Source organism: Macaca fascicularis, chromosome 8 (assembly GCF_037993035.2).
Source record: "Macaca fascicularis isolate 582-1 chromosome 8, T2T-MFA8v1.1".
NCBI lineage: Eukaryota > Metazoa > Chordata > Mammalia > Primates > Cercopithecidae > Macaca > Macaca fascicularis.
In genome coordinates, this window is record NC_088382.1 from 90,646,847 (window position 1) to 90,674,490 (window position 27,644).

The window sequence follows — 27,644 nt, forward strand, 5'->3', positions numbered from 1 at the left end:
CCTGCAGCTGAGGGTCCTGACTGTTAGAAGGAAAACTAACAAATGGAAAGGACATCCACATCAAAACCGCATCAAAGACCAAAGGTAGATAAAACCACAAAGATGGGGGAAAAACAGAGCAGAAAAGCTGAAAATTCTAAAAATCAGAGCGCCTCTCCCCCTCCAAAGGAACACAGCCCCTCATCAGTGATGGAACAATGCTGGATGGAGAATGACTTTGACAAGTTGAGAGAAGAAGGCTTCAGACGATCAGACTTCTCCGAGCTAAAGGAGGAAGTCTGAACCCATTGCAAAGAAACTAAAAACCTTGAAAAAAGATTAGACAAACAGCTAACTAGAATAACCAGTGTAGAGAAATCCTTAAATGACCTGATGGAGCTGAAAAACATGGCACGAGAACTACATGGCGAATACACAAGCTTCAGTAGCCTATTTGATCAAGTGGAAAAAAGGGTATCAGTGATTGAAGAGCAAATGAATGAAATGAAGTGAGAAGTTTAGAGAAAAAAGAGTAAAACGAAATGAACAAAGCCTCCAGGAAATATGGGACTATGTGAAAAGACCAAATCTACGTCTGATTGGTGTACCTGAAAGTGACGAGGAGAATGGAACCAAGTTGGAAAATACTCTGCAGGATGTTATCCTGGAGAACTACCCCAAACTAGCAAGGCAGGCCAACATTCATATTTAAGAAATATAGAGAACACCACAAAGATACTCCTTGAGAACAGCAACTCCAAGACACATAATTGTCAGATTCACCAAAGTTGAAATGAAGGAAAAAAATGTTAAGGGCAGCCAGAGAGAAAGGCCGGGTTACCCATAAAGGGAAGCCCATCAGACTAACAGCATATCTGTTGGCAGAAACTCTACAAGCCATAAGAGAGTTGGGGCCAATATTCAACATTCTTACAGAAAAGAATTTTCAACCCAGAATTTCATATCCAGCCAAACTAAGTAAGCAAAGGAGAAATAAAATCCTTTACAGACAAGCAAATGCTGAGAGATTTTGTCACACCAGGCCTGCCCTACAAGAGCTCCTGAAGGAAGCACTAAACGTGGAAAGGAACAAATGGTATGGCCAGTGCAAAAACATGCCAAATGGTAAAGACCATCGATGCTAAGAAGAAACTGCATCAACTAATGAGCAAAATAACCAGATAACATCATAATGACAGGATCAAATTCACACATAACAATATTAACCTTAAATGTAAATGGGCTAAATGCTCCAATTAAAAGACACAGACTGGCAAATTCGATAGACTCAAGACTCATCAGTGTGCTGCATTCAGGAGACCCATCTCACGTGCAGACACACACATAGGCTCAAAATAAAGGGATGGAGGAAGATCTACCACGCAAATGGAAAACAAAAAAAAAGGCAGGGGTTGCTATCCTAGTCTCTGATAAACAAGACTTTAAACCAACAAAGATCAAAAGAGACAAAGAAGGCCATTACATAATGGTAAAGGGATCAATTCAACAAGAAGAGCTAACTATCCTAAATATATATGCACCCAATACAGGAGAATCCAGATTCATAAAGGAAGTCCTTAGAGACCTACAAAGAGACTTAGACTCCCACACAACAATAACGGGAGACTTTAACATCGCACTGTCAACATCAGACAGATCAACGAGACAAAAAGTTAACAAGGATATCCAGGAATTGAACTCAGGTCTGCACGAAGCAGACCTAACAGACATCTACAGAACTCTCCACCCCAAATCAACAGAATATACATTCTTCTCAGCACTACATCACACTTATTCCAAAATTGACCACATAGTTGGAAGTAAAGCACTCCTCAGCAAATGTAAAAGAACAGAAATTATAACTAACTGTCTCTCAGATCACAGTGCAATAAAATTACAACTCAGGATTAAGAAACTCACTCAAAACCGCTCAACTACAGGAAAACTGAATAACCTGCTCCTGAATGACAACTGGGTACATAAGGAAATGAAGGCAGAAATAAAGATGTTCTTTGAAACCAATGAGAACAAAGATACAACATACCAGAATCTCTGGGACACATTTAAAGCAGTGTGTAGAGGGAAATTTACAGCACTAAATGCCCACAAGAGAAAGCAGGAAAGATCTAAAATTGACACTCTAACATCACAATTAAAAGAACTAGAGAAGCAAGAGCAAACACCTTCAAAAGCTAGCAGAAAGCAAGAAATAACTAAGATCAGAGCAGAACTGAAGGAGATAGAGACACAAAAAACCCTTCAAAAACATCAATGAATCCAGGAGCTGGTTTTTGGAAAAGATCAACAAAATTGATAGACCGCTAGCAAGACTAATAAAGAAGAAAAGAGAGAAGAATCAAATAGACAAAATAAAAAATCATAAGGGGAATATCACCACGGATCCCACAGAAATACAAACTACCATTAGAGAATACTATAAACACCTCTATGCAAATAAACTAGAAAATCTAGAAGAAATGGATAAATTTCTGGACACATACACCCTCCCAAGATTAGATCAGGAAGTTGTTGAATCCCTGAACAGACCAATAACAGGCTCTGAAATTGAGGCAATAATTAAGAGCCTACCAGCCAAAAAAAGTCCAGGAGCAGATGGATTCATAGCCAAATTCTACTAGAGGTACAAGGAGGAGCTGGTACCATTCCTTCTGAAACTATTCCAATCAATAATAAAAGAGGGAATCCTCCCTAACTCATTTTATGAGGCCAGCATCATCCTGATACTAAAGCCTGGCAGAGACACAACAAAAAAAAGAGAATTTGAGACCAATATCTGTGATGAACATCAATGCAAAAATCCTCAATAAAATACTGGCAAACCAAATGCAGCAGCGCATCAAAAAGCTTATCCACCATGATCAAGTTGACTTCATTCCGGGGATGCAAGGCTGGTTCAATATATGGAAGTCAATAAATTTAATCCAGCATATAAACAGAACCAAAGACAAAAAACGCATGATTATCTCAACAGATGCAGAAAAGGCCTATGACAAAATTCAAAAGCCCTTCATGCTAAAAACTCTCAATAAATTAGGTATTGATGGGACATATCTCAAAATAATAAGAGCTATTTATGACAAACCCACAGCCAATATCATACTAAATGGGCAAAAACTGGAAGCATTCCCTTTGAAAACTGGCACAAGACAGGGATGCCCTCTCTCACCACTCCTATTCAACATAGTGTTGGAAGTTCTGGCTAGGGCAATCGGGCAGGAGAAAGAAATAAAGGGTATTCATTTAGGAAAGAAGGAAGTCAAATTGTCCCTGTTTGCAGATGACATGATTGTATATTTAGAAAACTCCATCGTCTCAGCCCAAAATCTCCTTAAGCTGATAAACAACTTCAGCAAAGTCTCAGGATACAAAATCAATGTGCAAAAATCACAAGCATTCCTATACACCAATAACAGACAGAGAGCCAAATCATGAATGAACTTCCATTCACAATTGCTTCAAAGGGAACAAAATACCTAGGAATCCAACTTACAAGGGATGTGAAGGACCTCTTCATGGAAAACTACAAACCACTGCTCAGTGAAATAAAAGAGGACACGAACAAATGGAAGAACATTACATGCTCATGGATAGGAAGAATCAATATCGTGAAAATGGCCATACTGCCCAAGGTAATTTATAGATTCAATGCCATCCCCATCAAGCTACCAATGACTTTCTTCACAGAATTGGAAAAAACTGCTTTAAAGTTAATATGGAACCAAAAAAGAGCCCGCATTGCCAAGACAATGCTAAGCCAAAAGAACAAAGCTGGAAGCATCATGCTACCTGACTTCAAACTATACTACAAGGCTACAGTAACCAAAACAGCATGATACTGGTACCAAAACAGAGATATAAACCAATGGAACAGAACAGAGCCCTCAGAATTAATACCACACATCTACAACCATCTGATCTTTGACAAACCTGAAAAAACATGAATGGGGAAAGGATTCCCTATTTAATAAATGGGGCTGGGAAAATTGGCTAGCCGTATGTAGAAAGCTGAAACTGGATCCCTCCCTTACACCTTATACAAAAATTAATTCAAGATGGATTAAAGACATAAATGTTAGACCTAAAACCACGGAAACCCTAGAAGAAAACTGAGGCAATACCATTCAGGACATAGGCATGGGCAAGGACTTCATGTCTAAAACACCAAAAGCAATGGCAACAAAAGTCGAAATTGACAAATGGAATCTAATTAAACTAAAGAGCTTCTGCACAGCAAAAGAAACTACCATCAGAGTGAACAGGCAACCTACAGAATGGGAGAAAATTTTTGCAATCTACTCATCTGACAAAGGGCTAATATCCAGAATCTACAAAGAACTCAAACAAATTTACAAGAAAAAAAACAAGCCCGTCAAAAAGTGGGTGAAGGATATGAACAGACACTTCTCAAAAGATGACATTTATGTAGCAAACAGACACATAAAAAAATACTCATCATCACTGGCCATCAGAGAAATGCAAAACAAAACCACAATGAGATACCATCTCACACCAGTTAGAATGGCGATCATTAAAAAGTCAGGTAACAACAGGTGCTGGAGAGGCTGTGGAGAAATACGAACACTTTTACACTGTTGGTGGGACTGTAAACTAGTTCAACCATTGTGGAAGACAGTGTGGCGATTCCTCAAGGATCTAGACCTAGAAATACCATTTGACCCAGCCACCCCATTACTAGGTATATAGCCAAAGGATTACAAATCATGCTGCTATAAAGACACATGCGCACATACGTTTACTGCAGCACTATTCACAATAGCAAAGACTTGGAACCAACCCAAATGTCCATCAAGATAGACTGGATTAAGAAAATGTGGCACATATACACCATGGAATACTATGCAGCCATAAAAAGGGATGAGTTCGTGTCCTTTGTAGGGACATGGATGAAGCTGGAAACCATCATTCTCAGCAAACTATCGCAAGGACACAAAACCAAACACCGCATGTTCTCAGGCATAGGTGGGAATTGAATAACGAGAACACCTGGACACAGAAAAGGGAATATCACACACCGGGACCTGTCATGGGGAGGGGCCAGGGGGGAGGGATAGCATTAGGAGATATACCTAATGTAAATGAGGAGTTAATGGGTGCAGCACACCAACATGGCACATGTATACATATGTAACAAACCTGCATGTTGTGCACATGTAGCCTAGAACTTAAAGCATGAGTTTAAAAAAAAGCATTCACTAAAAATAAAAAAATTTAAAAAAAAAAATAAGTGAAACAGGTCAGATGGTCAGATACAGAAAGACAAATATCACATGTTCTCACTTATAAGTGAGAGCTAAATAATGTATACACAGGGACCCAGAGTATGGAATGATACACAACACTGAAAGGGAATGATAACGGGGTAGGGGGTGGATGGATGAGGAGAGATTACTTAATGGATACAATGTACATTATTTAGGTGATGGATAACCTAAAAGCTCTGACTTCACCACTACACAATCTATGGATGTAACAAAATTACAATTGTACCCCCATACGTTTACACAAATAAAAAAATAAAAAATATCATAATGATCATAGCATAGAATTTCAACCTCCTAAGGTAACTAAGACTATAGTGAAACAAACTGCATTCACTTGGTCTCTGAAAATACCAGTTTTGTGTTTTTATTGTCTATTTGCTTCAAAGAAATGCTCTCTCATTTGGTCAGAGTTGAGAGTTACATCTAATGCCTGTTCAGTTCTTTTGAGACAGGGTCTCACTTTATCACCTGGGCTGGAGTGCAGTTGCGTGATCATAGCTTACTGAAGCCTGGAACTTGTAGCGTCAAGTGATCCTCACACCTCAGCCTCCTGAGTAGCTGGGACTACAGGCACATGCTGCTGTGCTCAGCCGATTCTTTATATTTTATATAGAGAAAGGGTCTTGCTTGGTTGCCCGGACTTGTCTTGGACTGCTGGCTTCAAGCAATCCTCCTGCCTCAGCCTCCCAAAGTGCCAGGATTATAGGTATGAGCCACTGTGCCTGGCCTCTGTTCAATTCTTGATAAACACTGAAATTACTTCAGAAGAATAAAATGTATCTGCCTTTTGACTGACTTGATTTTTTGTTTGTTTGTTTAAAGGAAAATGCTAAAATGAAGACCTACAAATTAAAACTTAAAACTATTTGAAATTGAAAAATTAATTTAAATTTATTAAATTAATCCTTGCCTATCCCAAAGTTACAAAGATATTCTCCTCTGTTTCTTCAAGAAGCTCTGTAAGTTTTAGCTTTTATATTTATATCTATGATTCATTTTTAAATAGTTATTTCGTGTATAGTGCAAGGTTGAGGTAACTGAGGGTTGGTTTGTTTTTTGTTTTTCTTCTTTCCAGATGAATAGTCTTTCCAGGACTGTTAGTCAAAAAAGCTTTTTAATTTCTTTGGTGCCTTTGTCAAACCATTTCTGTGTGAGTCTATTTTGGGGTTATTACATGAATCTATCTATCTTGTAGCACCAGTAGCACACTGTCAGGATTACTCTCACTTTATAGTAAGTTCTGAAATCAAGTAGATTAAGTCTTCCAATTTTGGTCTTGCTTTTCAAAATTGTTTAGCTTATTGTAGTTATTTTGCATTTCCATATGCATTTGAGATTAGCTTGTCAATTTCTTACTAAAAATCTTGCTGAGATTTTAATTGGGATTGTGCTGAATCTTTTAATCAATTTGTGGAGAACTGACATCTTAACCATATTAAGTTTCTAAATGAACACAGTTTATCAATTCATTTATTTAGGTCTTTGCTCTCTCTCATCAATGTTTTACAGATTTCACACACCTTTTTTATACATTTTTCATTCATTTTATCCCTAAGTGCTTAGTTTTTGATGCTACTATAAATATTTGAAGTCCCCTTTTAGTAGTTTTGTTGATTCCTTAGGATTTCTCTGCATATAATATGTCATCTGCAAATAGAAACAGTGATATTTGCTTTTTTCCTAATATTTATGCCTTTCACTTATTTTTCTTGCCTTATCACACTGGCTAAAACCTCCAAGATGACACTGAATAAAACAGGGCAGACATCCTTGCCTTATTCCTAATATTGGTAGAGAAAATTATCTTTTGCTATTAAACATGAGGTTAATTATAGGATTCCTATATATATACTTTATCAATTTGGGGAATTTCCATCCGATTTATTGAGTTTTTAAACCATGAATGAGTACTGAACTTTGTCAAATGCTTGTTTATGCATCTATTGAGATAATCATATGGCATTTCCCTTTCAATCTACTAATACAGTGAATTACACCAGTTGATTTTTAGTATTTAAACAACTTTACATTCCTAGAAGAAATGACTTTGATTGTAATGTATCAGACATTTTATATCACTAGATTTTATTTGCTAATATTTTGTTAAGTGTTTTTGCCTATGTACATGAAAGTTTGCAATGTTATTTGTAATGTCATTGCATGGTTTTAAAGTCAAGGCTATGCTGATCTCATAAAATTTATTGGAAGGATACCATCTTATTTCTTTTTTGTAAAGATTTTTGTAAGACTGGTATTATATCTTCCTTAAGTATTTTATAGATTTCACTGGTAAAGCCATTCTCATTGGGAGTTTTCTATGTACAAAGGTTCTTAATTATAAATTCCATTTATTTATTTTTTTTACCTCAAATCATGGGATATTTCTTTAACAGATGGTAGGTTATTCAGATATCCTGTTACTTCATGTGGTCAGTTCTGTTAACTTGAGTTTTTCAAGGAATTTTCCCATTTCATCCAAGTTTTCAAATTTACAGGCAAAAGTCCTTTACTAACATAAAAGTAATATGTCTGAATTTTCATTTTAAAATCTGTAAGATCTAGAGTAATGTCCTTTCTTTCATTCAATCAGCTTTTGATTTCACAGATTTTCTCTAATGTTTGTCTTTTTATTTCCTTCCTCTTCTTTTTCTAACACCTTTGGATGGAAGATCACTGATTAAAGGGTATACATTTCCCTCTAAGCACTGATATAACTTCCACAAACTTTGATGATGCATTTTCCTTTTCAATCAGTTAAACTATTTTTCTAACCACTCGTGATTTCTTCTTTATTCAATGGTTTATTAAAAGAATATTGATTGGGCCGGGCACAGTGGCTCATGCCTGTAATCCCAGCACTTTGGGAGGCTGAGGCGTGCAAATCACTTGAGGTCAGGAGTTTGAGACCAGCTTGCAACATGGTGAAACCCCTGTCTCTACCAAAAATACAAAAATTAGCCAAGCATGGTGGTGCACACCGGTAATCCCAGCTATTCGGGAGGCTGAGGTCATGTCACTGCACTCTAGCCTGGGTGACACAGCAAGATTCTGTCTCAAAACAAACAGACAAAAAACAAACAAAAACAAAAGAAATATAGTGATTGATTTTTAAGTATTTGTGAATTTTCTAGCTAAATTTTCATTATTTATTTATTTTTTTTGAATTTTTTTTTAATTTTTATTATTTATTTCTAATTTTATTCCATGTGGTCAAAGGATATACTCTATGTGATATGATTTCAATTCTTTGGAATTTACTGAGATTTGGTGTGCCCCCCAGTATACAGCATACATTCATACTCATGGTAAAACTGAAAGGAATGCCTATTTTGAAACTGCCCAGTGTAGCAGTCTGTAAGCATTAATTAGATTAAGCTGTTTGGTGGTGTTATTCAAATATTCTATAACCTTACTTTTTGTTACCAATTCCATCAATAATTGAATGTAACAAAGATATTCAATGATAATTGTGAATTTGTCTATTTCTCTTCTTGATTCTTTGGGCTTTTGCTTCATATATTTTGAAGCTTTCTTATGAGGCACATAAATATTTAGGATTTTTATGTCTTCTTGATAAACTGACTCTTAACATTGTGGGATATTCTTCTTCATCTCTGATCATAGGTTTTAGGTTCTAAGGCAAGATATATTTTCTATGCTAAAGTAAAAAGATAAAACATGAGACCAGATTGCTAGACTCAAAAAACCATTACTTTGTGTTGAAGTTAATCTACCAGGGGTAGGAAAGGGTTGCCCCTGTCTTGTCTCCAATATGACCACTATCGGTACAGGGTGATAGGAACTATCATAAGCAATGGGTTGTGATAGTGGGAAAGTAGGTGTTGGAGTAACAGCTGCAGGCCTGCTCCCCTAGGGTTCACTCCCATGCCATGCTGGTCTATGATGATTTTATTTGCTTGGCCTTAACCTGAATGATGGCTCCCACCAGGATGCCAACAGCACTAGCCACGTATGAATGATGCGGCTGTGTGAATTCTTTATGTTTCTTAATACAAATATTTTGCTTTTGTATTTCTCAATACATTAACCTGAGAGGCCCTTAGTTTTACACTGTGTTCTCAAGGACATGAGCAACCTCGGGGATAAGTCAGCAGCGACTCCAGGTCTGTCCGACAGGCAGACTTTCACTCCACAGAATGACTTTGACTATGCCTTCTTCTACTGGATGAGTGGAAATAAGCCTGAACAGAAAAGCGACAGAGAGGTTAAAAGAGGTCAGGGTTGGTGAAAGGACCAGACTGAAAACAGTGAGAATGAGGCTTGCATATATATACATATATTTAAGAATTTCTGAACCAAACCTTTAATCCTGGGTCATTGGCTGATTTTTACACAAGAGTCATCCTTCACTGGATAAGGCTAAGGCTACACTACACGTGCACACACTCATGCAAAAATCCCAAGACACTGTGGGGCAAACAAGATTGTAAGAATGAAACCTTTGTTTTCATCCCATGCTGCTGGGGATGTATATTTGAAGCACACACACTGGAACTTAACCTTTCAAACCTCTGTACTTCTGCGTGGCTTTCAGATAAAACTGTAAACAAGAGCTTCTTTGTGGTGCAGGGCCAGCCAGCATCTTCTGCTGCAGTGGTGATAACAAAGTCTGGGGAGCTAACAGAGAAGGGAAGATTTGATGGACAACACATGAAATCAGTGTGTACTTACCTCGTTGACCGCTGTCTCTGTGTTGAAATGGGACAAGTGGAATAGAACACACTGGGTGATGTGTGCCTGACTGTGGGTTCAGTCTTTCCAAAATCATCCCCCTTCTAGCTTTTAGATTTGTCTGAGCCTTATAGAACTTCAAAAGTTGCTGGTTTAGTGACTGCCACATAGTCTAGTTTGTATAAATATAACGTGTTGATCTTTCTCCTGTTGTTTTAGGGTATTGTTTACCAACATTTTGTATGAAAAAAATACCAAAGATTTTTGTCAAAAGATTAAGCACCACACAAAGGATCTGATTTGTAAGCCTTGTGACCCTTTTACACAAAGTGGGCATCTTTACCCACTCTCTCATTATGCTCCTTCCCTTATTTCCTATATTAGACAAGATCTTCTGTCCCAAAAACTTGACTCCTCTCCTACTTTTAACTAAAACGACAAGATGCACGTACATACTGAATTCTTGGGGTGACTCCAAATTACAAAAGACTTGCATTAAAAATATGAATAAATTAGGAACTCTGTAGCCTTCATTTCCAATCCATACCCCAATGGTTGAAGTCCATTCCTTATTGTGTTTACGTCAAACACTTTTACTGCTGGATTTGTATGGACCAGGTCTGTTTACTGCTCTCAAATCCTAGAGTAGACAGAAATGAGAGATGGGTGGTGGGGGCAGGAGGAAGTCTTCCACTTAGAAACTTGAAGTGGGTGCCTAAGAAATGAAAGAAGAATGTCCATCCAATTCACTCAGGGACTCTTCCACTGATGCAAGAGACCAATGTCAAAGCAGCCACAAGACTGTCTAGTAGCATGCAGATTGAATGTAATTCAGCTCTGTTCACCGCTAGAATCCGAAGCTTTATCTTGAGTTTACAAGAAAGAGTGAGGAAATAAAAGGAGAACTTGTCTTTGTCTTTTATTTCCCCTTATTTCTGAACTGCAGAAGACAACCCCCTTGAGATCTGATGACACTATCCCTGGAGTATATTTATTGGATGTTTGATTTTGCTGTATTGGATTCTTCCTTTCCCTTACTTCCCCCAGTGTTTTCTAACACATTTACCCTCTCCTTTCCTCCACTTCTTTTTTTCCTGAAAAACACAATGAATGAATAAAGTCTTATTGGCACCGAAAAGCCAAAGCAACTGTGGTTGCATGCTAATGGGTACGGCGTTTCTTTCAGGGGTGACACAAGTGTTCCAAAATTAGATTGTGATGATGGCTGCACAACTCTGTGAATATACTAAAGAACACTCAATTGTACACTTCAAATGAGTTATATGGTATGTGAATTAAATATAATAAAACTGTTGAGAGACAGAGACAGAGAGAAATGTAGCACTGCATCTGTAGTGTTCCAGAGCTCAGTCCCAGTCACCTTCCCTTCTCTACCTGCTGTACCCCTTGGTATGCTCCCTCAATCCCGTCACTTAAATATCATCTAGTGGCCCCTGTCTTCTGAATTTCCATTTCCAGCTCCATCTTCTCCACTGAATTCCAGCCTTCTCGACATCTCCATTTGGAGGTCTAACAGGTATGTCAAACTTAACATGGTTAAGACAGAGATTTTGATTCTTCTTTCAATCTGAATCTTTTCTTCCTCCATACAGTCCCATCTCAGTAATACACCACCATCCACAAAGTTTACTAAAGTTCAGTAAAATAGCCATGTGGTTGAACAAGAAAGAAAAAATAACTTTTTTTTTTTTTTTTGAAGACAGTTTTACTCGTCGCCCAGGCTGTAGTGCAGTGGTGCGATCTCGGCTCACTGCAACCTCTGCCTCCCAGGTTCAAGCGACTCTCTTGCCTCAGCCTCCTGAGTAGCTGGGATTACAGGTATCTGCCACTACATCTGGCTAATTTTTTGTAGAAAAAATGACTTTTTCAAACAATCAAACCATTAACTTGTAAATGAACTTAACTAAGATCTTTGAGGTATCTCACTTTAACACATAAAGCTAGACATAGTTTACAAACAATGAAAACTATATCATTCTATCGTAGTTTTTAAAATAAAGATAATTTTTCCAAATAACCTTGTGCTAGAGTGCAAGAAAAATTCAAATGACAAAAATCAATACAGGGAGTTGAGAAGACCTATTTGAATAGAGATCTCTTTTAGGTCTCTTTTTTGAATCAGAATAAAGAGCAAAAAGGGCTGGGTGCAGTGGCTCACATCTGTAATCCCAGCACTCCAGCACTTTGGGAGGCCGAGGCAGGCAGATCACCTGAGGTCGGGAGTTTGAGACCAGCCTGGTCAACATGATGAAACCTCGTCTCTACCAAAAACAAAAACAAAAACAAAATTAGTCGAGTGTGGCGGCACATGCCTGTAATCCCAGCTACTTGGGAGGCTGAAGCACAAGAATTGCTTGAACCCAGGGAGGCTGCAGTGAGCCGAGATCGCATCACTGTACTCCAGCCTGGGCAACAGTGAGACTCTGCCTCAAAAAAACAAAAAAAAAAAAAAAAAAAAAAAAAGAAGAAGAAGGAGCTAAACAAATTGTTGTCACTCAGCAGATGGCTAGAAGCACATTTTCAGAGCCTCTTGAACATCCACCAGCCACTCAGGTAATAAGATATGCAAACAGAGACCTTGCTGTCTTTCTGTAAACTCTACCTTGGGTCTTATCAACCCTTCAAGTGGCTCCTCCCCTACTGTCACCTCCTCTTTCCCACACTAAGATGCCACAGTGTTTGTTCTGTGTTTACGTAGGCTCAGTTGTCCATTCCCCCCCTTTTCTGAGAATTTTTACTGTAACTAATATATGATAAAACAAGACTACATTTTTTTCAAATAGGTACTCTTCAGATATTTATTTTTATAAATTCTAAGATCCCCTTTCTAATATTTCCACTCTTTTTCTAATATTCTGTTACATTAGTTTTGAGTTAGAAGTCTATGAACCTGACAATCAAAACATTTTCAAAAACTTGCAAAAAATTGTTAAAAATTAGAAATTAGTTCCTGTAAGCACTTGCAGCTGAGTTGCAAAGTGTGCAAAAACTACATGAAAGCATTTATGACAACCTATGAAAACTATTTCACATTGTTTTAATTTATAATTTACTCCAAAATATTCTTTATCCTTAAATTTCTATTGTGGCTTAGGTACCAATTCCAATTATTTAAAAAAATCTGTTCATCCCAAATGTTTTCCAAAATGTTTGACAAATATCTGTCATTCGGTATAAAATTCTTCATATATATATTTTCAACAGAAACTGTTCGATTCTTCTCTGAGGATTATTTTACACATCTATAAAATGGGGATAATAATATCCACCTCTCAAGGTGATCCAGAAGATCAAGTAAGGTTGGCCATGAGGGCCTTCTATTAGTTACAATGCACTAAATATTGGGTAATATGGAAATAAACGTCGAACAATATCCAATTAAGAGTTATTATACATGGTCTCAGCATTCACAAGTGCTTAAATCCCTTTACTTGTAATAGCAATAGTGTTGACAGAAAATGTATCAGTCCTAGAATCCTGGTAAATTTTATGTTCTTTTCATTGGGACTCTCCTGATAGTTTCAATCTTTTTTCCTCTAGAACGTGAAAAACAGGCCAGGCGTGGTGGCTCACCCCTGTAATCCTAGCACTTTGGAAGGCCGAGGTGGACAGATCATGAGGTCAGAAGATCGAGACCATCCTGGCTAACACCGTGAAACCCCGTCTCTACTAAAAATACAAAAAATTAGCCAGGCGTGGTGGCGGGCGCCTGTAGTCCCAGCTACTCAGGAGGCTGAGGCAGGAGAATGGCATGAATCTGGGAAGCGGAGCTTGCAGTGAGCCAAGATCGCGCCACTGCACTCCAGCCTAGGCGACAGAGCAAGACTCCATCTCAAAAAAAAGAACGTGAAAAACATTATTAAACACACTTTCCTGGAATATAAACACCTTGTGAATTTCTGCTCCCGTGGCGCTTTTAGATTCTGTTATAATAACACTTCCCACACTCTCCTGTCTTCCACATTAGACCCATCGTGGGTACTGATTTATTGAGAAAGGTAGTGTTCTCTACCAGTTTTTAAGCTTCACACACAAGAATGGTATTCACAGATATACAAGTGAAAATTTACCACAGGAAATACTCCCTTTTTTAGAAATTCAATATTGAAGAGTTATCAGTTTTATGAGGAAAAATATGTCAAAGCTTCTATGACCCACTACAACACTTTAACTCTCCTTTGTGCTTGTGAAATTCACTTGAAAACTTATTTCTTTAATTAAGCAGTTTTAGTTATTTATCTCAAGGATAAGACACTTATCCATGCCTTTCCTACCAAGAAAAGAAATTGTAAACCAGTATTTCCCAAAATGTATCCCAAAGATGCTCTAGAAAAAAAGTCTGATAAATATGTAAATATCACAATCTATATATTCACTCTCTTAGAAACTCAAAATGGCCCTTGGCATATATAGCCAGCAACTTTTTTATAGATATATGTGTGTTATATTACTTGTCCAATTTCCTCTATGTTTGAAATATTTTATAACATAAAAAAACTGTATCTCTACTTTCAAGTGGAATTTCCCGAAGTCCATTAATTACCGAGCCCTTTTCTCTGTGTCTAGACATCTCCCTAATAGTGGGAGCAAGCAGATGTGAGTTTAGAGGTACACTCTGGGCCACCCATTTCCATCTACCCAAAAAACAAAGAATGATTTATTCACCAAACAAAATTACAAGTCCAAGACACCAACGCACAGGAGGGTGGCAAGGGCAAACCCACGCCTTGGAGATTCCAGCCACGTGCAAATGAGAGGTAGAAGGTGACATCACCTTACTTCCACAGCAGCTTTAAGAACTATATTCAATGTGTGTGGTAAGCCTCTTCCCACCTACCCTTTTGGATAATAGCCAGGTTTCTCCAATGTAAGAGCTATAGATCCGAACAAACTGATGCACATAAGAGATAGGATGTCTCTGTCCTCTTTGCACAAGTAGATAAACGACTCACAGTTCCTGAGCTGAAAGGGCAGATTAAAGCTCACCACATATTATGATGGAATACCACAGAGTTCAGATAAACGGGGTCACTTCAGGAAGTAGCTCTCTGAAATGCTTTGGTAGCATTAACAAGGAGGTTGTAACAGTCAAAATAACTGCAGGATTTTGGATCCTTGAGCACAGTTTTACAAATGTTTCCTTTCTGAAACCCAAAACAAAATAAATTGCCATCCATATCTAATTTCAGGAGGTCTCTGGACCATATTAAAAAACAATAGCCAATGATGGAATCATATTATTCCAATTTTATAGATAACATGAAAGCATACAGACAGTAAGTAACTTGATGTAGCCATGCAACAAGTGAGTGGAGAAGCTAGAATTTGAACCCAAAGCCTATGCCATATCACTTCTTGATCTACAGAGAGGTAACAGTTGGGTGGGGGCAGCTGAGAGGATCATCTCCTTTAACTCAGCCTATTCTCTCCCATCTCACTGATGCGCCAACAATGAAGGTCACATTTATGAACTAAAATTATCCTTTCTGCAGGTTTTATCAGATGGTATTTCAGGGTATACAACCTTTTAAAACACTGTGTTTAATTTAAACTGTTGGAGCACTTTTAATATTCACTTATTTCAACTAGCCATCTACAATTAGTCTGAATCAAGGAGATATGACTTTCATTTAACCTTCCATTATGACAAGAACATATGTAAAGCAAACGTTGTCACCGGTGACGGTCAGGTATGGCACGGAGACCTCCCATGGAGCAGTGCCCAGGCAGCACTCTACTACTTCTTTGCTCCTCAAGCCTCCATGGTGTTCTGCAACATGAACAAACCCCCTTGTGTGTTACTGCAAAGTCCTGACTTTCAAAGAGAGTCTGAACATTACAGACTCTCCTTGAAAACTCTAGAGTCAAGCTTGCTTCCTACATATAAATTATAACTCTAGATTTTTCCAAAACTGTATCTTCAATGATGTGTAAAACTTCAATCGTTCTAATTCTATGAACACATATTTCAGAGTTATATTCTGTTCCATTTCATTTAGTAAATAAGAGCAACTAGAGTTATTTGCCAAATTCAGTGATCTAAACTCATCTTTTGACCAGCTATTCCAGAATCACCTCCTAGCCAAACCACAGAATCTTCTTCATATGGATCACTTGGTTACAGTTGTTTTAAAGGTATATTTCAAAGTTACATCTCAAATTGTGGTAGCTAAGAAAAGGCTTTGGGCAGATCTAATCTTGATCTCATTAGGGATAAAGAGGAAAAGCGACTTCATACCTCTTTACAGACAACTTGGCAGGAATGTGTTAGAATGTGGGCTCCCTGAAAGCAGAAGAAGGCCTATTTACTGTTGTATCCTGTGTGTATAGCAGGAGCCTGGTAAACAGTAGGACTCAATAAATATCTCCTAATAGAGGGAATGAGCAGAAACACGGACAACACACCCAAAGAAAATCATCCATATTTCAACAACGTAGAGTTGGCTAGTTATGAGGGTCTCTAAGTATTAACAAATATTTCAGAAAGTCTAATGGAAATCATGCATTTACCTTAAGATGAGATGGCACAGGGCAACTAAAAGTCAAGTTTGCTTGACTTCTGCAAACATTGTATCAAGTCATTGTAACAAGGCTGATTGTTTCATGCACATCAGAAGTTTGGATGTTATATAATGACATGGGGAGGGAAAGGCTCCCTTACTCCTCTAAGTCCCTCTTGCAGGGAAGGATACGTTAATCTAACTGGGACAGATTTACCAATTTTAGAAGATCAAACCCACATAGGGCTGTGGCTCTCTCAGGCTCTGTTAGATGGGGTATCACTACGATGCCCAGGCTGGCCTCGAATTCCTGGGCTTAAAGCTCCCAAACAGCTGAGACTACAGGTGCACCAGGCCTGGTTTGGCTCCCCCCTACTAGGAGGGCAGAGGGTAAGCAGATTCAGGATAGGGCTTGATTTCTTGCTCGTTCTCTTCTTTTCTCTAATGCTTGTGTTATGGGGCCTTCAACGGTCAACCAGTAGTAAAAATGCTGGTGAAGGAGAAGAGGCTCTAACAGTTGACTGGTAATGACATCTTCTAGGCAAATTTACTATCAGCACCCCACCAGGGACTATGGGCACTCACTTCCCAATGAAATGGGGCTCTTTTCTCATCTGTTATCCTCTGTGTATACGTGTCCCTTGGAAAGCTCACAGGGAGTGGGGACTGGCCCAGGCAGGATTCACAGAGGGTTCCACCCACCACACCACAGCCAGATATAAGTCCACTGCTAGCTGAGGTACTTTACAAAGGATAAGTATTCCAAAAATAGAAGTTAATAAGCAGTAAGTAGTAGATCACTTCAGAAAATTGTGGATTTTCAACCCACAACTCTAAGAGTGTGAGCTGTAGATCATTCCTGAGCATAAAAAACCAACCCAGAAGTGAGGACAATAAATTGGGGTTGGCAAACCAGGGCACAAATCATGGCAGCAGCAAACTTGCTAGCAGCCCCAGCTGGACCAGGCATACCACCCTGCATAGAGTCAGTGCCCTCGGTGGTCAAATGAAAGTACTGGATTACTAGATAGTGTCTGTTTGCCTTCCAACTCCAGCAGTCTACAATTCAATGAATGACAACTCTGTCTATCTTAAGCATATGCCTTTTGCTTGAGCCAACAAAGACCATTTGCAAGACACATACTTGTTAGCAAATTGGAATTCAGTGTTTGCTGCACAGTTCCTGCCAAAGGCTTCTTAAAGTCATCTGATATTCAAGAGATAGTCTAATAGACGTGTTAACCATCCCTGAAGAACTGGCACAGATGAAGCAGATTCCATTCAATTAATATTTATTGAGCACTGAAAGTGGTAACTCTATCATATATTATCTCATTTAAAAGCCTTTCTTCTCCAGTTTTTCAATAGTTAAAATCTTGGTAGGCTTCTAGCAGTCTTTCGTGTCCAAGCGTTTCATAAGTTTATTACACCAGCAAATTATCAAACCCTCTAGATTCTTGTGTTCTTATCTCTAAACTGCCACACAGGATTGCAGAGCACACTCCTGTGCTTGTTATCTCAACCTAGCTACTGTTTTCCCTTCACTGAGTACCAATATTGCATCCTTTTTATGTTTGACAGTGCCTTTGTTTTTTATCTGTTTGTTTGCTTGCTTGTTTGTTTATATTCTGTTTTTTTGGTAGTGTTCCTTATACAGGGGCCCAGGGACTAGTTGGTGGTAGGCAGGGGAGTGGGGAGGGGTTTGTGTGTTCAGGACTGTTACCACTGCAGATAAATGTTTAAGCTTCTTTTGATCAGAAATGGAAAACCATGTAATACAAAGTTTCTCTTATCTCATTTAAAGCCCATATTAGTATATATTAGTATCAGTTAGAGTAATCAAACAACAAATCTCAAAGACTTAGTAGCATCTATTTCTGTTTCCTCAGTCATCCCAAATCTTCCTGGAAATAAATGGGCACACAAATCCCAATAAATACAGAAAGATGCCAGTTCAGTGATTAGAAGCACAGGCTATGGACATGAGCCCATGCTTCCCACTTGTGACCACATACTGGAATGTGGTATTTCACCTCAACTCAACATCATCAGATGGAGAATGGGAGTCATACTGATTCCCAAGTCAAAAATTTTCATAAGTTCCTCCTTCACATAAAGCATTTAGTAAAGTTCCTGCCTCAAAAATACCCAACAAATACTTGTTTGTATTAATATTATTGTGGAACCCAAATTGTCATGGATTTCATTCCCATTCTTTTATTGATTTTTTTGGCTTACCCTTTGTTTTCTCCAACCCACTGACACATGACTTTTCTACCTTCCCTCACTCCCTCCTGCCCTCACTTTTCTTATATCACTCAGTCTATCATTATACACTTGCCAACTCTTTCGACAGTAATTCCATCTCTTTCTTTCTATTGCTCACCCATCAGGCTAAACCCCACCTCTGCTGAACCCAGCCCTCCACTTTCTCTACAAAAGGCAATGTAGTATAATGCATATGGGTGCTACCTCTGGGGTTAGACTGTGCAGGGTTCAAACCCCTGCTCTGACACCTAACAGCTTTTTATCTTTAAATAAGTTGCTCATCCCTTCTGTAGAATGAAGTCGATAACAATAATGCCTGACTCACGGATATGCAATGAAATTTAAATGAGACTATACACTTGGATTTGTGCTGACCCTGGTAAGCGCTCAATACATTTAGCTGGGATTATTTTTATTATATTACTATATGCATGAGACAATGGAATAAAGTTGGGAAAATCACATACCCAGACAGACGACTTGAACTATAAATGTGGAATCACAAACCTCAGTTGGGTCCTTGATACTGTCTGGCAACTATATTCATCTCCCTAGTACATTTGCTCTCAATGCCTTCAGCTTTTACTTTAAATCTCCCTCACCCTCAGCTGATGACCTTCCTTTCTGCTACATGGAGACAACAGAAGCCATCAGAAAACCACTATCATCTGATCATCACCCAGTATAGAAAATGTACCCACATCTGGACTCACGTTCTCCATCTTCTCTCCAATCTAATGGAGGAAAGTTCCCAAGGGCCGGCCCTTTATTGGGTTTCAGGTTCCCTCCCTAAGGCTTTCCAAGGACTTTCCTCCTGTAGTTTTTTTTTCTTTTCTTTACATCTTTGGTTCCTTCCTAGATGACCCCTCAATGATCCTCACCACCTGGTGTTTATACCCTAGTAAAATTCCCTCTCCTTAGGTTGTGGGTGGAACCTGTGACTTACTTCTAACCAACAGAATATGGCCAAGTTGCTGGCCTATTCCTCCTGACTACATTGCATCATGCAAGGCTCCATCTTGCTGGCAGGCAGGCTCTAAGATTCTCCTTGCTGGCTTGATGAAGTAAGAGGCCAAGCTAAGGAGGCCCATGTGACAAAGAACAGTGGGAAGTAGGGAAGGGGTGAGGGAGAGCAGCTCTACAAGCTGAGAACAGCTTCCAACCAACAGCCAGCAAGAAGCCTAGGACCCTCAGTCCTACAGACGCAAGGGAATGAATTATGCCAACAATTTGTGTAAGCTTAGAAGTGAATTATTCCCTGGTCAAGCCTTCAGATGGGAACTCAACCCATGTAATACCTTGATTGCAGCCTTGTGAGACTCTTCACAGCAAACCTAGTTAAGCTGAGCCTAGACTCCTAACTCTAAGAACTGTTTTAAAGCAAAAAAATATCTGTAGTAAATTGTTACACTACAATAGAAAACTAATATCCCCTCTTCCACATAATTCCCATGATGCTCTAGTCACAACACTAGGGTCTACTGTATCCCATCTATTAAAAAAAACCTAGGCCATAGGCTTTCCAGCTATTCCTCCTCCTCTTTGTTCTCCTTTCCAACAAACTTGTCAAAAGAGTTTTTCATGTGTCCCTCTGTCCTCACCTCTAATCAGCTGCTTAGCCTACTCTAAGCACATCACTGAAACTTCTCTTGTCAAGGATACTAGTAAGTTCCACCTTATCTGATCCAAATGAACATCTCTCTCTCTCTTTCTTATTCTGTATCTCAGCAGCATTCAACACAGTTCCTTACTCCCCACCCACTTTTTGGAACTACTTCTTCTCTTGGCTTATTGGACTTTACATTTTCTAGTTTTCCTTCTACTTATTTGGCTGCCGCTTCTCCTTAGCGTTTGCTGGCTTCTCCTTTTCTGCCCAAACTTAAATAGTGCTTTGCCCCTGAATCAGGCCCCAGGCTCTCCTCTCTCAGCCCCCTGCACTCCTTTTAAAGCCCCCAGGCTTTACAGGACATTAACACACTGATGTCCTCAAATTCCTCCCACTATCTCTGACCTCTCCTATCCATTCCCCATCTCACCACCATCTGCCTAACCACACCCTCCACCTGGTTGTCCTCAGACTTCACATGCACAAAACAGAAAACTTGATTTTTGTTCTCTAGGTTTTCCTAATCTCAGTAAATAGTACCTTCAACCAACATTTACATCATGGTCTCATCCTGGATTCCTCCCTTTCCTTCATCACCCATCAACCAACGCATCCACAAGTTCTTGTAGGCTGATCCTCACAATAGATTCTGAATTTGCCCACTCCTGACAATCTCTAACTCCAAGCTGCCCTCCCCCTCCCTTGGTCTGCGTAGTGACAGCCACCCAACTGGCCTCCCTGCCTCCACTGCTGTCCTCCACACAGCATGGATCTTTTGAAAACTACAAATCACCTTGTAAGACTTTATTGCTTAAAACTTTTCAAAGACTTCACTACCCTTTTAAAGGGCCCACCGGGCTCTCTTTGTAGGGACCTCCCAGCCTCCTCGACATATCTCATACCTACCAAGTTCCAGCCACACTCACCCTTTTCTCCTTCCCACCTCAAGACTAGTAACTGCTACTCCCTCTGCCTGGAAAGATCTTCCCATGTGAAATGTCTCATATCTCAGGTCAAATGTTCCCTCCTCAGAGAGACCTCACCCACAGTAGCTTTTTTTTCTTCTTTTGAAACTCTAAGATACCATGATTTTCTTCACAGGACACATCACAATATGAAGTGTTATTGTTGCTTATGCATGTACATCTGCATCTATGTGTCTGATTGTTGCTATGATGCCTCTCACTAGATGTGAGCATCAGGAAGGTGTGCACTGCTATGTTCTACGATAGCTGCTAGCACATAGTAGGTGTTCAATAAATATTTGTTGAATAAATGAATGCATGAATATATGATATTAACATTCGTATATGCATTATAATAAAATTATCTAGTGATATTCCATTAGAAAATCTCTTCAGATATGGTGTCTTTAAAAGAGTATTTTAAAAAGATAAAATTAAACCTCAAACGACTCAACATTCTGCGTAAATTTCTGAAAAGTTGTGGGCAAATGAAAGTGTTATAAAATGAAGCCCGTTTTAAAAGAATTTAAAGGAATTTGGAAATGTGAAAAATCTTTATTGATCAAGTGAATTATCACACTCGTTATTCTGTTTTTATGGATTTGAATTTTTTTCCTATATTAAACTTGTTTCCATCACAGAGCATAAATTATTATTGTTTCTATCACAAATTCTGCAATCACTATTCAAACCACAAGACACACTTTCAGTACTTCTGGACAAAAATGCTATGGAGTCACTACTCTTGTTATTCAATGTCACTGACACCATGTGACTTCACTTCAAACCCAGATATATCCTGTAGCCATACAATGCAGGCTTTTCAACAGACCATGGTAATGAATGCGGTCACGGTTTGGATTTCAACAAGCAGCTGTCAAAAACTATCATCCTAAATGACTACTTGCTGAAAATTTCTCACTCGCAGAGCTGGTACTTCCAGGGTGGTCTAGGAAATAAATTTCTGCCCACATCTACTCTGGGGCTATTCTAATTGCCGATGTTCAACATTTCTTTGGAAATGCAATGTCAAGCTTTGAGAAGCTTTTTTGGTGAGCATCCAAAGCTTTTTTAAATGGTCTCTATTAAGCTCACTTGTTCATGAATTTTTTTTCTTCCTGAAATAGCAATACCTTCTGAAAACTCCACTAAACAGTTATTCAGCTGATTTTAAGAACCATTCTTAAGAAAAATCACTCATTCCATTGCTTACCACTTGCTGCCCTCAAAACTTCTTAGCAACATACACCGTGCATGAACCTCAACGTGGTTTGCTTTGTCCAATCGCATGCCTGAAAGCCCAACCAGTCAGTTGTGTAATAATAAACCCCTTATCTCCTGAAGATACACAAACGGAAAAATCTCTCGGCGCTTCAGTGCACAGGGGACTCCGCTAGAATTCTCAGCAGAAACTCACATCCATTTTAAACGCCACCCCACCCCCTTTTCCTGATTTCCTCTTTTTTCCTCATTTGCAATTTTGAGGAGGAAAAGAAAACCCAAACGCTAAACGATGTCGAGTTTAGCGACATGGGAGGGCGAGGGTCAATGCCAAAAACTGCTAGCAAAATGCATGTGGAAACCGAGGGCTTGGTTTTTGCTGTGCTGGGTTTACCGGTTCTCTCACAAGCGCCTGTGATGGAAACTCATCAACAATTGTTCTTGGATGGAAGAAGGGGCTTGAGAGATTGACAAGAAACACGTCTTTCTAGTTTCAATAAGCTTGAACAGCCCTCAAAATAAGGAGAAGGGGATACTCCTTCCTTGGGGGAGAAAAAAATCTCACTCTCCCCTACCTCTCCCGTCCCCACCGGGCACGAACCGGCGCCTCCGTGGTCCCATCACCCAAGTTCCCCACCCCACCAGGGAGAAGCGCCCTTTCCCAGCACCCACACCAAACAACAAACCCGACCCGGCCTTTGAGGAAAGGGGGAGCGGCCGCCTGGGAGAGACGCAGGGGCCCGAGGCGCAGGCAAATCAACAGTTCCTCGCGCTGCTCCGCGCGGCCGCCCGCGCCGCCTGACACACCCCTCCCAGCCGGGTCTCTCCCAGGCGCCGCTGACCGGCCTCGGCCAGGCGCCTCGCCCCGGGGCCCGGGCCCGCCTCCCTCCCCGAGCCGGCGGGTCCCACACGCGCCACCGCGCCCAACACGCACCTTTAACGCGCCCCGGGCCGGGCCCTTGGGGGCTGCGCGGCCGGGTCCGAGGGGCACGAAACGCTCCTCGCCGTCCTCGTCGTCTTCGTCGCCGTCCACCACCTCGACGACCACCTCCTCGTCTTCCTCTTCCTCGTCGTCATCCTCCTCCTCCGCGACCCCTCGGGGCTTCTCCTCCACCCGCCCGAGCCCCCTCCGCCGCCTGCTCCCGCCCTCCTCGTCCTCGTCTTCCTCCCCCAGAAGCAGCAGCACCGGCGACGAGGCGGCTGCGGCGGCCCCGGTGGCCCGAGGGGGGCCGGTCCCGGCACTGCGCGGCGGCGGCGGTGGCAGCGGCGGCCTCCAGCTCTCCGGGGCGGGCGCCGGGGCCGGGCCCGGGACAGGGGGCGGGAGCCCGGGTAGGGCGGCTTCCTTGGCGGGCGCGGGCGCGGGCCCGGCCGGCTGCAGCGCGGCGCCCCCCCGGCGGCTGCCCAGGCTCGAGCGCTTGGCTAGACGCCGCGCCTGCATGCCTGAGCGGGGGGCTGCGGGCCGCGGCGCGGGGCCGGAGAGTTTGTCACCTCCTCTTCCTCCTCTGACTCCGCCGGTGGCCGCTGTGGCCGCAGGGCCGGGGACTCGGGGCCGCAGGGAGCTGCAGGAGCCGCCGGCCAGGACCCACGGCTGCCACTGGCTGCAGAGGCGCGGGCGCCGCCTTTGCTGGACCGGCCGGCGGGGACGCCGGCGGCCGGCGGCTACGGCGGGGCGGCGCGGCGGCCGCGGGCGGGGGTGGGTGTGAGCGAGCGGCGCGCTGCCGCCTCCGCCGCCGCCGCCGCCGCCGCCGCCGCCCGGGAGCCGCGGGCCGCGCTGCGCTCCATGCGGCCGGCGGCCGAGCCCGCGCGCGCCTCTCCCGGCCCGCTGCGCCCGCGCGCTCCGGGCCTACAGCTGCCGTGCCTCGGCGCGAGCTGTTTGTGTTGTGTGTTTTCCACCACCGCCCCCCTCTTCGCGAGCCATTCCTCACAACCCTCCGGTCCCCACGCTCAGACAAAACCCGGACTGGATTTTTTTTTCCCCTTACCCACAGTCTCCGAAAGTCTGGCGCTTCGAAGCAGTTGGCCCTGACACCAGGACAAACGCTTAACCGCAGCCCATTCTTCCCTCCGGAGGGAGGGGAGTAGACTTCGCTAGAAGTAAGGTTGTCGGTCAAAGTTAGACTTTGAACGTAGAGATTTGCTACACGTCATTTTAATGGTCACTGATGTGCATGGCAGCTGCTCCTGAGCTTGTGCGAAATCAGGAAGGTGTATCAATCCGAGGTTTGGGATGAATTCCTAATAATCATCAGAGTCGCTTAGATTTTCGAAATACTGTTTCATGAGCGATTGTCTACCAATCTCACACTCTGAACGCACCACTCTAGGCCTTGCAATTGAGCTGCCCTGGCTTTGTGCTGAGTGTGCAGGTCTTTCAGCTTTTACTCCTGCTATTCTACCTTGAGTGCCTGATTATAATGGCTGAATTCCAAGAAGCTTTCTGCTTGCACTGTCTGATCTGTAGACTCTCTTCTGGCATTGTTCAGGATTTTGAAGAAACAAATGGGTGGGGATTCAAGATCGTTTGAGTTGGTTACTTAAGAAATTAATAGGAAGTAAGATCAAATCTGGAAATCAAGCACATAACATGACTAATTTAGCCATTTTCTGACAATTTTTAGGTGTGATAAAGAAAATATATTTGCTATTTGTTTGGGGTTAGGCTATGTAGTAAGTCGTATTTCTTTTTTTATTATTTAAATTTTATTTATTTGTTTTTATCGAGATGGAGTTTCGCTCTTGTTGCCCAGGCTAGAGTGTAATGACATGGACTTGGCTCACTGTAACCTCCGCCTCCCGGGTTCAAGCAATTCTCCTGCCTCAGCCTCCTAAGTAGCTGAGATTACAGGCGCGCGCCACCATGCCCAGCTAATTTTGTGTTTTTCGTAGAGACGGGGTTTTACCATGTTGGCCAGGCTCGTCTCGAACTCCTGACCTCAGGTGATCCGCCTGCCTCGGCCTCCCAAAGTGCTTGGATTACAGGCGTGAGCCACCGCGCCCGGCGGTAAGTCGTGTTTCTTACATTCAAGTCATACCCCCAATTCCATTCCTGTGGAGGAGGACTGGGGAGGATCTTAGGCATCAAATACCCTGGTAGGCGCCTCCATGGGGCCAGAATAAAAGGTGTATTCGCCTTCAGCTAATTATTGTTGGACATTTAACATCATATGCTCTGTTAGATACGTGGAGGGGGCTCGTTAAATGCTCACTTATGGTGTCTTCCAACTGTTGAACAGGAATGATGACAAAGATTCTAAAATGAACTTTTTGTTCTCCCTGAATCAGATTAGCTTCCTGATGTACCTATTTCAGGTGATGACACTCTCGTTATAATCATTTGAGCCCAAAATAGCGGTATCATTTTAACTCCCTTCTCTACCTTATCCCTAGAGGCAATTGCCCACAACAAGTCCAACCCATTGTTCTTTCTGAAATGCGTTTTGAATCCACCCCTTCCTTTCCATTCCCAAAGCTCTTCTAGCATTTTGTGACTTCAAAAGTGAAAGTTTCTAACAGTTCCACACGCCCATTTTCTCTCCCACACACCCTCCCTTTCCCTCCTCAGACACCACCACCAGATTTATGTTTCGCAAACCCCATTTAGATCACACGATTTTCTTGTTGGACTTCATATTTGTAAATATTCTGTTCAGGAATTCAGAGAGAAGAAAACAGAACATTAAGAGATGGGAGTGTCTGATCAAAGCACGGAATAGCAGGGACCAGCCAAAAAGTTAATAATCAGTATCAGCTAGAGTGTGCAAAGAATGAAGAAAGGTCATTAAAGTGGTTTCGTCCCAATTGGAAGAAATTTAGCTTCGTTGATTCGGGGAGATGATTTTAGAGTGAGGCAGCAGGGTCTTTCTCCGGCCGTGAAAAGGAAAGATCAGGGGCAAGGGGTGGGCAGACAGGTATGGAGAAGCAGGTGGAGGAGGACAAAGGTGTGAGGCAAGCTGGCTAGTAGTTAGGCACATGGTCTCAGTAGCACCTGTGTCCGAATCCAGGCTGTGGAACTTGCCAGCTTTACTTTTACTCATCCTCTTTCTGTGCCCATTTCTTTATCTGTGAAATGGGGATCATAGTAGTAAAGTTGTTTTGCAGATTAATGAGTTAATAAATGCAATCAGCTTTCAAGAGTGCCTGAGACAAGCAAGGGTTTATATGAGGGCTTATCATATTAAACATTGTCATGGTAGGTAAACAAGGTGGCTTGGGATACTCTCAGAGAATAACAAGGTGGCTCTCTTTTAAGTAAGCTCAGTAATGTCAGTAACTAGCAAAATGTGCTTTTAAAGACCAACAACTTCTTGTCAGAGGACCATGGTCAGGCCAAGGATATAGCTTTTGTGTCTAAAATTGCTACAGATGAAAGAAAGTAAATGTTTTCCTGAGAACCTAGAGGAAATACAGAGTTAAATGAATTGGTGATTGGCATTTGTGACTTAGTGGAAGATGATACACTATTATACATTCTTTTAAAATTGCTGTATATGCTTTGAAATCAGCTTATTGTTTCTCTTAGGCCACTTCAATAGACCACATACACATCCATTCCCTGGCCCCACATTGCTGGAAAGGCTGCCTCTGAATGGGGGGAAAAAAGAGCTGACATTCGTTTTCAAACCATTAAATGAAGGCTAATGTCACAAAAGAGGTTTCACCCAAGCTGGACTTTGAGGGATGAGAAAGATCTGTTCAGGCAAGGAGAGCAGCATTGTCTAGGCAAGTGCAATCCACTGAAGACCACCCTCATTAAATCAGAGGACATTTAGTGGGAATAAAATAAAATTACCTAATTCATTAGGAATCAAGAAAAGATCTCATGATATGGGCACATGACACACTACATGCATGACGTGCGCTCAGAAGTAAAAAAATACCTCATGATGCCAAGCAAGTGGGGAAGAGTCATTGCTGCTTCTTTCCCCCACATTCACTAAGTGTAACACATTGTTTTCTTCCAAAACTGGGAGCGCTTGTCACTCAGGATGAGAAAGTGTGCCTCTGAGCCATGGGGTAAAGAAGGAGCCCCTCCAGGACAGTTGAATTGAACACATCCTCATCTAAAACATTTCATCGTTCATTCTGCGTG

At 41.4% G+C, this 27,644-nt stretch overlaps 1 protein-coding gene across 3 annotated transcripts in view; it reads right to left on the bottom strand.

Moving 5' to 3' along the window:
* ZNF704 (zinc finger protein 704) overlaps positions 1-24,406 on the bottom strand; it is a 252,153-nt gene extending 227,747 nt beyond the window's left edge. Inside the window, exon 1 of one of the 3 annotated variants that reach the window (XM_045398430.3) lies at positions 23,490-24,406. In XM_045398430.3, the coding sequence (XP_045254365.1) occupies positions 23,490-23,993 (504 nt within the window). In that variant the 5' untranslated portion in view covers positions 23,994-24,406. The remainder of the gene's footprint in view (positions 1-23,489) is intronic. The other 2 variants (XM_073999048.1, XM_065519395.2) reach the window with 2 other exon arrangements.
* Between the last annotated feature and the right edge of the window lie 3,238 nt (positions 24,407-27,644).